At 40.9% G+C, this 11,995-nt stretch overlaps 1 protein-coding gene across 1 annotated transcript; it reads right to left on the bottom strand.

Annotated features, from left to right (window-relative positions):
- Positions 1 to 4,345: 4,345 nt before the first annotated feature.
- STMP1 (short transmembrane mitochondrial protein 1) lies at positions 4,346 to 11,445 on the bottom strand. The gene is made up of 3 exons (XM_082753051.1): positions 11,323 to 11,445; positions 6,883 to 6,936; positions 4,346 to 4,809 (listed from the first exon to the last, which is right to left on the bottom strand). The coding sequence occupies exons 1-3, from the start codon at positions 11,335 to 11,337 to the stop codon at positions 4,729 to 4,731; spliced, it is 150 nt and encodes a 49-aa protein (XP_082609177.1). The 5' UTR covers positions 11,338 to 11,445; the 3' UTR covers positions 4,346 to 4,728.
- Positions 11,446 to 11,995: the final 550 nt, after the last annotated feature.

The raw sequence follows: 11,995 nt of genomic DNA, 5'->3' as shown, positions 1-11,995 counted from the left end.
CATAGTCACGGCACCAAGCCTGTTGGAGTTTAAGAAGCGTTTGGACTGTGCACTTAGTCACATGGTCTGAATTTTTGAGTAGACCTTTGTGGTGCCAGGAGTTGGACTCGATGATCCCTATGGGTCCCTTCCAATTTGGGATATTCTATGATTCTGTGAAAGTAAGAAGAAAACGACCTGAGGGTCCTGGCAGACCGGCTGAAAACCTGCCAGCAATATGCCCTTGTGGCAAGGAAGGTCAACAGAACGCTCAGCTGCATTAGGCAGACCACCCTCCGCAGGCTGAAGGAAGAGTTGAGTTTAGTTCAGCCGCCACCGGGTGGCGCAGGGGAGAAGATGGCGGCTCTCCCACCAGGGGGCCAGCTTCCCCTATGGTCAGGGCAGAGCCTGAGGCTCTGGGCTGCGTCGGGAAAATCCTGAGGGAAAAGCTTGGATATATGGGGGAAAAAAAGGCATGTCGAGAGATTGTGGTTGAGTTTGTGCACCGCTGGTGCTTCTCTCTGGAGGGTTTGTGTGAATGTGGTTGTGTACATACACACCCGCAGGTGCGGGTCACATTTGGTCCATGGGCCTGTCAATAGGAGAAATGACCACCACACCACATTCGTATTGCCCAGTGTGTAAGGTATCAATGGTGCTGGCCTGCTGTGGGGGAAGAAAACAGATGGAGTAAATAGGGCTGTAGGGCTGGTGCTTTGGGAATGACCCCTCAGACCTTTGCCCTCCACTTGTTCAGGACAGCAGCTATTTAGGAGCTGTTTCAGGTAGGATATCTCTGTCATTCACAATACTGCACTCACTTTGATGTATGGGCTGCAAAAGCTGGTGTAAATCAGTAGGCTCTGGGGGATGAGTCCTCCTTGCTCTCTACAACTACCTGAAAGGAAGTTGTGGAGAGGTGGGAGTTGGCCTCTTCTCACAGATAACTAGTGATAGGACTAGAGGGAATGGCCTCAAGTTGTGCCAAGGAAGATTCAGGTTGGAAATTAGGAGACATTTCTTCTCAGAAAGAGCAGTCAGTAAATGGAATGGGTTTCCCAGGGAGGTGGTAAAGTCACCATCCCTGGGGGTGTTTAAGGAAATGTTAATGCGTAGCAGCATGGTTTTAGTGGATGATATTGGTGGTAGGGGGGTGGTTGGACCAGATGATTTTGAAGGTCTTTTCCAACCTTAATGATTCTACAATTCTCTTGTTCTTAGCTTTGATGAGACACATCTAGACTGCTCTGTCCAGTTCTGGGCTTCCGAGTACAAGGGGTACATAGGCATACTGGAGTGAGTCCTGCCCAAGGGCCATGAAAACCAAGAGACTGGAACATCCATCGTGCAACAAGGCTCTGTGGTTCTGTGATGGCACCATTGAGCATTCACAGAATCACAGAGCTCACTTCAGTGAAGTTCTGTGAGGTAAAATGCCAGAATTTCTCTCAAAAATCCACCTTCCTTATTTTAGCTCTTGGTGCACAGTAAGTTAATAATTAGCTTTATTATCTAGCATTTTGTATCTTTTCAGTGTTAACCTTTTACTATTTTCAAAGCATGATGCTCCACAAGAGCCTAGGACAACATTTTCCATCACAAGATAAATCTCAATCCAAAGTAAATATTTTAGCAGTCTGTTAGTAGCTCATATGTTCCTTTTCTCCCCTTTTGCCTCAAATCTTCAACTCCTAGGACATGTTACAAAGCAATCAACACCAGAAAATGGATGCAACTGCATTTATCTAACAGTTTGTAGCAAAGAAAGGAAGATTGCATATTTTAATTGGTGATTTCAGCTATCCACACAGACATTTTGAATGTGCAGAAATCCACAGCAACCATATTAAGTGGGAAACTCTCTCCTAGATGTCTAGAAGGTGCATTCAACCTATCTGTGTGACCTGCTAAGACAACACCAAAGTCCCTCTGAGCACTCACATGCAAGATCTGCATCAAGCACTATCCATGTAGACCTTCTGCCATCTGAAATATAACACAAGTTTAACCTTTGTTATCACCTAGGATAGCCTCAGGCTGAACCAGTAAAATGTATTATAGAGTAGTTGCAAAGTTGACAAGAACTGCATTGCACTATTATATTAATTTCCTGCTTATTATATGGGACAGAAATGAGCTAAACTGGAAAGTGTTGCAAACTCTGTGAAATGCTTAAGAAGTCTTGTGTCTAGTATTAACACATACTTGTCCTACAACACTACAGGTGTGGCTGGTTCAATTCATAATCTGATTGGAAAAGAATCCCAATGTATGCTTGGAATGCTCAGCTGAAAGTTTCAAATCCAACTTGCACTTTTAGAGTGACACAGGCCTGTCTGGCAGCAAATACATAGATTTTGAATATTCTTGCCCTTCCCATTTATGTGTAAAGAACAGTAAGAACATAAAGCACGTTTGATGAAATAATTAGTTCAATATTACATGATAATATAGTTTTATATGACAAGTAAAGAAATATGAGTAGGTTAGAGCCAGTATTTTTCAGCTCTCTGCTCAAGAATGTGAAGTAAAGAAATATAAAATAATAAATAAATAAATAAATAATATATATATATATATATTAAAAAGGAGGGGAAACTAGGTTCATTGCATTCATGACAGCATTAAAACAGCTGTACAGTACTGTCTCAGTCTATGGAAAGTTAGCATGTGGAGGACAGGTCTTTCAGTCTGGTCTGAAGTCTGTGAAAATTAATAAAAACTCCTTTCAAAGACCAAAATACACTTCGGAAGTTTAATAATAGCTTAACATGGCTGCACTTTGTTTTTGAACTTCCTTCACCAATCACGTTCTTAGCATGTTTAATACATACTGCTACCATGAAGTTTCTACTAACTTGTGCTAGGTCGTATGAAGTATTTCTCCCTTGAGTTGTTTGAGTGTTTACTATATAAAGAGTTGGTAGCATAGCTTCTAAAATTGTCTGACTTGAGGTGGCTTTTAAGTTTGCCAAATACCAATTTGCAAACACCAAAAGCTTTTTCAGATACACATTTCAAGATGAAACAGAATGAAAAATTATAGTTGATATGTATCTTGGCTATATATATTCTCTAAAGAGAATCTTAAGATGATAAATACTTTTCTCAATGGTAGAACTGCATTATAGAAGGACTCTTATCATCACCTTACTTTGGAAAATGAAGTGTAAGTTTGGTGTTTGGTATTTTGTAAACATTTTTGTGATTCCGTGAAAATTCATGAGCTTGGAATCCATGCATCTTTCCAAGTTAAAGGGTTTGGAGTAGGGGGGTGAAAATCACAATGGATGCAAGGGGAATCCTGGACTTAAAAGCTTGAAGGGTGTGTTTACCTTAAGCAGCACAGTGCCCTGAGTCTATAGAGCAAAATAGGTAGTGTCTTTAGTAGTGAAGTTCAAAAATTCGATGTTCTTCAAGACTGTCAAGGGGACTTAGTGATTTAAGTCACCTTACAATGTTGATAGGACTTTTCAACTTTACGGAAAAAAAAAAAAAAGGAAATGATATTAATTCAACAATCTACCAAATAAAGCTTGTATCTACTTAAACTACTGCAATATTTTCTTAGGAATTTACAACAGAGTTTGTATAAAACCATACTTTCCAAATGATGACTTTGATTTCCATTCAAACAGAAAAGGATAGTGGTGTAGTATGGTGTGTATTTTCTCATAGACTGGGGTTTTTAGTGGCAGAAAAAGGTGAAGAGGAACATACCAGACAGACAGTAAGGGGCACAGTAGAAAAGTGGTTCTAATCCTATGAAAATACATTGTAGATAAACTGAGCCAAATGAAAAGCCAGTGGGCTGAAGACCATGCAGAGTGATAGGTAATACCAAATATATTTGATAGAAATAGAATCATAGAATATTCCAAGTTGGAATGGAACCACAAAGATCATCAAATCCATCTCCTGTCTCTATGCAGGAATAATTATGCAAATTGGTCCATTAAATACACAGTCAATAGTTTGGATTCAAACTGTTACTGTAACCAAATGTCTTAGTTACCACAAATGGAAGATAACTCTTTTCTACGCCATCCTACCCATCATTACAGAGATATCCTCAGGCAACCAAGTCAAATGGAAAGAACAGGAAGAGACAACAGTAGAAGAAACAATGAAACGTAGGTTAAATTAGACAACCTTTTATGCCTTCTGGAATCGTCAGAGATAGCACAAATTTTACACTGGTAGAAGTGATCACTTAACATAACGGAAAAAGCAGAAACTTCTCCCTCCCCCCAAGTTCATAGCTTGATAAATTAACTTTATTGTTGCACCTCTCAGGAAGTTCTCATCTCAAATGGAATGCAGATCTTAAGAAGTACCCACAATAAATTACAAGAAACCCTGAAAGTTAATTCATGATGCATTTAATTTCTTTTGTGGTATTCTAAGACTTAGGGTATTACAAAGTATGAGGTATACATAATAATAGGACTAACACTATTCTCCAGTTGGATCAGGTAAAAATGTGCTATAAAATATTAGGAAAAGCAATAACGAAAAGTACAAGTGATCTTATCCAGTCATATTGTTGCAAATCCAAAATTCTGAAACCCTTGAAAATCAGTCCCACAAAAAAGTTCATGGTTGCTTTTTCAAAACAGGACATTCTGGCTCTAGGAGACTAAAAGCGGAGGAAGCTCCCATGCCAAACCTCTACTTGATCTTTGTTGCCTGAAAGGTAAATTGCATCCTTGATGCATGCACAGAGGTGACTTGGGTAACACTGGTCCCTTAGGACTTGTCGCTGGGAGGTTTCTTCTTAGCTTCCACATCCTTCTTAAAATCTTCAAGCTTCTTTGCAATGTTAGGAATCTTTAAAGACAAAAACAAGAAACAAATAACAACAACAACAAAAAATGAGTTACGTGATCTCATGAACTTCAGCGGGTAAGACCATACCATAAACACAGAAATTCTAAAAAGTTTATACTGCTTTGTAATAGACGCTTGCTCCCAGGATCTGTTACTTTGCACAGATTTTGTTAAAAGCAACGTAGCCTCAAGCAAACAGCAGAAGAAAGCACCTCACATGGGACTTTGGGAAATATTTTGGAATAGGCAGACTGCTAAGAAAAAACATCAGCCAGTGTTGATGGGAACAGGAGGGAGGAAAAGAAATCACTTCAGAAGAAATTCAGTAAGACCAGTCTGGCTTCCTCACTGAAAGAGAATGAACTGCCAAAGAGTAAGTGATTCAATCACTGATGCACAGGCTTTAATAATGACTTTCAGAGGGAAAATTAGATTGTACTATACTGGTCCAAGAAAAAAAAAAAAAAAAAAAAGGAGAAAAGAGATGCTTAGTAACAGCCAATATGTTTTAAAATAATCTGTGAAGAAGTACATCTGCTGGTCCATTTTGTGGGCACCAAAATTCCCCACCGGGGAAGTTTACTGCATTGCAAATTGTCAAGCTTTTGCAGCTTCATACTTGAATGAAAATTCAATTTGCTGCTTTTGAAATTCAAAGCTTCAGCTTTCATTTAAAAACAAAAGCATTTTTAAAAGGAATCTAACAGTATGTTTGGACAACTTGGGGGGCAAAAGAAAGGAACTTTTAAAGGAACTTTTAAAGGGGATGGAAAAGATTAACTTATGACTCCGACCTAAATTTGGAATCAACATAGGATTTTACAAGTGAACTAATTAAATGAAACCAAAATTTTCACTGGTATTTATGAAGAAAATCATGGACTTTTACTTCAGTTGTACCCTGACCACAGCGAAGGATATTCAATCCAAACAGACTACAGACCTCTGGTTGGATGGTTTGAGGATGATAGTACAGGAAATGTCAGAAGTTCCTCTCTTCCCTATTTTTCAAACTTAAGCTCCTTTTGAGAAAGCAAAATTAAAAGCCCAACCCTTAACAGGTCTGACATCTAAAATAAACCAAGAGAAGTACATTGTTATCAGCAGAACTCTCCATATGCTTATAATTAAACACACACGCATATCATTGCAGAATTAGCATCTCATGACGACAAGTTCATCTTAGAAGTTATCTAAGAAAAATAATTCTTGATACCAGCAATAAAATTACCATTGCCAGTTACCAAATTACCACTGCAGGTCAGCATTACATTATCAGGGAACCATTTCCTCCAAATCAAAAGCAGAAGTCCCCCTCTTGTGGCTACACATCATTAGTGCTTCCAGAAAAACACTATACTATGCTTACAATACAAAGTGATACACAATACATTCTTTTGACTGCGTTTTCCTAACTTTGTAAAAAATATTGAAAAGAAAAAGCTAGTATAGATTATAAAAGAAAGGGGAAAAAAAGTATGTTAAAATTCAGTAACTCCTTTAGCCCGCAAGCAGTTAAGCGGAACTGGTCTTATAAGGGATTCTACTTACTCTGCAGAAACTGAAAGCTTGTATTGAAAACTTGGCTGTAAATCTTCTTTTCTAACTCTGAGAAAACTCTCAGTCAGACAAAGACAGAAAGACTGCAGATCAGTGTACTGTTTGAAATAGAAGCAGGTACTGAAATCTCCCAGACAGCTGGCTAGACTTTTTCTATTTCTCCTGCCTCTACCTATGTAGATGTCTGGTTACAGTATCTGTGCTCTGGGTCCCCAGTATTAGTTAAGGCTCTACCCATTACTACATGTCTACCCACAGACAAGTGGGATTCAGAAAGAAGCTAGCTCTTTGTGGTTCCATCTAAATCTGAGTTTATCTGTAATTACGGTTTGTATTTTTTTGTATTTGTATTCTACTCAAAACCAATTTGTATTCTATTTGTATATCAATTTGTATTCTATTCAAATCCAATAAAACAACAAAATTAAGATGGATTCAATTTTGATTGAAGTAAAACATCCTTATATTTTCAATTCAGATTAAATTCAATTCTGAGAATGCAAAGATACTTACATCATAGTTCTGAGCCAGATACATCCCAACCACATTGCCAAGAGTAAAACCAAGCTGAAAAGGGAGAAAGAAAAGAATTGTTAGCATCCTATCAAAAGCACATCGGTTGAGGAAAGAAAAAAAAAAAAAAGGTGAAAAGTAGAGTTTCAATTTTAGTTGTACTTTTGTGCCCTTCTTCCAAAGGCAGACACAATTTTACCCAGTCACTTCTCTAGGAAAACCTTAACTGGGTTGTATTTTGGAAATAATGGTGTGTTTTAAACACAATTCTCCAAGACTGGATAAGGCTATGATCATCTTTGTAAAGTTATTTGCAAACCCATAAAGGCAGTAACTTGGGAAAGTACAACTACATAGCAGCAGGGACCCACATTCCTCAGAGGTCCTTGTCCACAACTGAAAAGCTTACATCAATACCTCAGTAAAACAATACCTGAGTAAAACTCAGCACTGGGGAAGAATACACACACAGAATGATGCAACACATTAATAATACAATAGCAACAAAAAGATTTGCAAGCTGGAATCGCACAACAGAGGCTCTGACAGCAAAAAGATCTCAGCCTCAAGTTAAAAGGTGTTCCCCCATCAACTTCAACTGATGCAAAACTGTACTGTCACTGATGGGCAGCTGGCTTCCCATCCCTCTCCACTTTGCTCCAGTGCAGTACTGCTGCTACTTCTCTTCTGCAACCACCAGGCCCCTTGGACCTCAGAAGATAAGCTTTACGCCAAATCTACTCTGATCTAGGGGCTCCTCTAAGGCAGGAAGGCATTGCTGGAATGTGTGCAGGGCACAACCTATTTTGACAACTGCAAACTCGTAGTTGCTTGAACGCTGTCTGTGAAACTGTACTCTGGAAGGAGAGCAAGAACAAAATGGAAGCACAGTTCTCATCTTCTTCCCGTGCTTGCCAGTCAAAGAAAAGCCTCAAGTGGACGGTGACATGTTAGATCGATGAGCAGAGGCCAATGGAATGAGGTTCAATATGGCTAAGTGATGTGTCTTGCACTTTGGCCACAACAACCCCATGCAGTACTACAGGCCTGGGGCAGAGCAGCTCAAAAGCTGTTCACAGGAACAGGATCTGGGGTTCTGGTCGATGCTTGCCTGAACATGAGCTGTCAGTGTGCCCAGGTGGCCAAGAAGGCCAACGGCATCCTGGCTTGTATCAGGAATAGTGTAGCCAACAGGACCAGGGAGGTGATCATCCCCCTGTACTCTGCTCTGGTGAGGCCACACCTTGAGTACTGTGTTCAGTTTTGGTACCCGCAGTACAGGAAAGACATTGAGGCTCTGGTATGTGTCCAGAGAAGAGCTACAAAGACGTTGAAGAGCCTGGAACACAAATCCTATGCAGAGGAGTGGCTGAAGGAACTGGGGTTGTTTAGTCTGGGGAAGAGGAGGCTCAGCAGAGACCTTATTGCTCTCTACAACTCCCTGAAAGGAAGGTGTGGGGGTCTGCCTCTTCTTGCAGATAACTAGTCATAGGACTACAGGGAACGGCCTCAAGTTGTGCCATGGGAGGTTTAGGTTGGAAATGAGGAGACATTTCTTCTCAGAAGGAGCAGTCAGGCATTGGAATGGGTTGCCCAGGGAGGTGGTGGAGTCACCATCCCTGAAGGTGTTTAAAAAAAAAAACTCTGGATGTGGTGCTTCGGGACATGGTTTAGTGAGTAATGTTGGGGGGGGGGGGGGGGGCAGTTGGAGCAGATGATCTTGGAGGTCTTTACCAACCTTAATGATTCTATGATTCATTTTGCAAGGGAAAGAAATTCCTCTCTTCAAATGCAGATGATGAAATTTTCACTCAGCAGCTCTAAAAGGCTCTGGATATTTTTAATTGTTACACACCATAATAAGGACACACTATACTATAAAAGTTCATTTGACTGTTTTGGAAGTAGAGACTACTAATACTGTGCCTCCATTCATTCTCAGCTGAGGCCAATTCTATTTAAGAAAATTATTATTACTCAGGCACTGCTGCCAAAATAAGACTATTTTAAGAAAATTAAAACCACTGTCCACAACAACTTTCCCATCATGTCTGAGTAGACATCTTTTCCAAGACCAAAGTGGTATACAGCACAGCTCATCTTTTCAGTGACTCAGATTCCTTAAGTAGCACTGGTGAAAAGTTAGCTACAGAAAATTAAAATCAGTTGAAAGCTGCCCCATGAACCATGACTGCAATAACTTCAGTAATTTTTTCCATACTTTTGATCTTATTGTCTGTTTGTAATTACTTTTTAAGGATCATAGTGTTTATAATTTACAAAGAAGCGTAGTTCTTTTTGTGGGTGCTGCATCGGTTATAATTTGCTGTTGTAGTTTTAATTATCAGTTAAAGAATTATTCAGAGACATTAACAAATGTTGCACTGAAGTAAACCAGTCTTGTGATTCCTCTTAATGTAGTGGGTCATTGTAATAGAAACAAGTTTCCTCTGTCCCCAGCATACATATCTTCAGGAATTCACTGGAAAACACAAACTAGATCCTAGCAGGTTTCTAGACTTTTAACCTAGAATAGTTCCAAAGATGGGACAACTATCTCTTGTTCTGCTATGTGGTAAGCCTTATTTGGTACATATGGTACTGACATTAGGACACCTTTTAAGTATGCTCTTTTACTGAAAAGTCTGCTCTAGAATGAAATGCTAATCTACCCAGTTACATTTACTTCAATAGCTGACAATTCAAACAGTGGGAAAAAATCTCAGTATTTAGACTTCAAAAAATTTGGACTGCAAAATATAAAGGCAATTAAAGTTTGCGTATTAATTAAGGACAATAAAGCTTCTGAAAGTTCAGGGTCATCCAATTTCTACCCAGCATTTCGAGACGTATTTTAGGCAAATGCCTAGTTAAGTTATGCTTAACTCCGGGTAACAAAAAAATAAGGTTGTCAAGATTATCCCTTTATCTCCCTGTTACAGCCCTAACAAGGGAGAGCAAAAGTCAAACACCCAATCTACACTCAAAGAAGAAAAAAGCTCAGAATTAATTTATCTTTTTTCAAACTTTCAGGCACTAATTGAGATGTCATAATGAGGTTTTTATCTAGAAACTGAAAAAAAAAAACATTAACAGCAAGCAAAGAGTTGATAAACACAAACTTTGAGACTGGCTAGGCGTATTTACTGTTACTGAGTATTTTCAGTTGAGTGGAGAGACAACTAAAGACTGCTACAGAAATTACTGAGGCTTTCATATCAACTTATTGTTACATTTTGTTTTGAAGTTGAGATACGAAATGGGTCTTTTTATTCATTCCATAGAATCACAAAAGGCTGTCTCAACTTAGAAAGGGCCGTCTCTTCTTGTCCTTATCAACACTTTGTATGAAACTTACTAACCAACAGACTTACTCTTCCCTATTAAAGCATTAAAGGATACCACTAATTGTTTGTATTGACTGGGAAGCATCTGAACAAAACTGAAAACCTAGAGCACCACCCTCAATGACACAGAGAACTAGAATTAAAAATGGGAGACTGTTTCTGTACTTTGTTACAACAGAGTATATCTTCTTTATTTGTGGACAGGTAATTTATTTTCTGAGTTGACAGTAAAAATTAAATATTTAATTAAGTATTTAGTTAAGAGTTGACAGGCTTCCAACCTTAGACATCCAGAAGAGTTTAGGGAAGCATAAAGACAGAAAGGAAAATAAGAGAGAAAAATAATATAAATAAATAAATAAATGATCTATTAAATAGATGGGGATTTAAAGAAAGGCAGTAATGAAACATTATCACTTGCCATAACTTAAACACACACAAAGAAGCACCTCCACTGATGAATTTTTAGAGGTGTGCAAAATGGCAAAGGCTGAAAGCGACTGCTCTCCCAAAAGGAGGGAGGTCCATGTATGCACTAGTACAGAGGCATTTGAGCAGCCAGAGGTTACCACCGTGAGCAAGGAAAATTTGCTGAATCTTAAAGACAAACTAAGGGCATGATTTAGATATAAACAAGACATAACATCCTTATTTTCAGAGAAACAGAGAAAAGCCACCCTGCAGGGAGCTGAACCGCAGCCGGCACCGTACGACAGAGAAGTTGAGCACCCGTGCAGCTCCCTGACAAAAAGGGGTGCGACCGGAACGGCCAGGATCGCCCTTAAGGAGCGGGAGAAGAGAAACTGCAGGAAACCACCAACACTAGGACACCGTGCTCGCAGCTTCGATCAACTCGGTCTCCCTGTGTTGACAGCGCTGAGCCGGGAGGCTCCGAGGCGAGGCTGCTCGGCCACAGGCGCTGGCTGCACACCCCGCATCTCCTCCACCGCCAGCTCCTGCGAGCCTCCCACGCGCGGCCCCCCCGCCGCCCCCGCCCGCCCTGCGGCGCAGCCCTCAGCCCGCCGCCCCGGCCGCCGCCTCGCTCCGCCCCGCCGCGAAATGGCGGCGCCGCCGCTGCCCGGCGGAGCCTTACCAAGAACTGCAGCATGGCGCCCGCCCCTTCTGCCTGCCTGCCTGTCTGCCTGCCTGGGAAGTCAGGCGGTCGGCAGCGGCTCCTCTTCCGGGTCCCGGCCCGCCCTCATCGCCGCGGGGACGGGTGCGCCCACCAACGCCCCTGGGCGGCCCCACAGTCTCGGTCCTCGTCTTGGGCTTCCCCGGCAGGGCAGAGGCTTGGGGAACGCTTCCACCAGCCCCCTGCCGCTTTGGGGGATAAGGATGGAGCAAAGCGGGCCACTGGCCGCCTTCTGAATGCCTTCTTAAACACGGGGAGGTGTCTGGTGGCAGCCATCCAGCCTGCCACTGCTGAAATGAGAATCCGAGTAAATACAGAAAAAACAAATTTGAGATGGAGGCTTTAGGGAAACTCAAGATGCAGGCGAAATCATGAATGATTTGGGCGTCCTGCTTCAGTGCCTCTGGAAATCTCGGCTTCCCATGCCAATGCTGAAAGAAAGGTTTTCAGGCGTGAAAATACAAAAAGAAAAAATGCAGAAGAGGCTGTACTTTAGCACTTTGGAATTTCCAAAAGGGAATTTCAAAATGTGGAATATTACTGAAAGTACAGAGGGCTGTATTTGGTTGACAGAAGTATCTGTTCACTCAGCACTTTCTAGACCATGTGTAAAGTACCACAGCCAGGTTTGGGG

The sequence above is a fragment of the Aythya marila genome (genome assembly GCF_965140915.1).
Source record: "Aythya marila genome assembly, chromosome: 1".
NCBI classification, from domain to species: Eukaryota; Metazoa; Chordata; class Aves; order Anseriformes; family Anatidae; genus Aythya; species Aythya marila.
The sequence above is the reverse complement of the archived record's forward strand: the minus strand, read 5'-3'. Positions and strand labels throughout refer to the sequence as shown.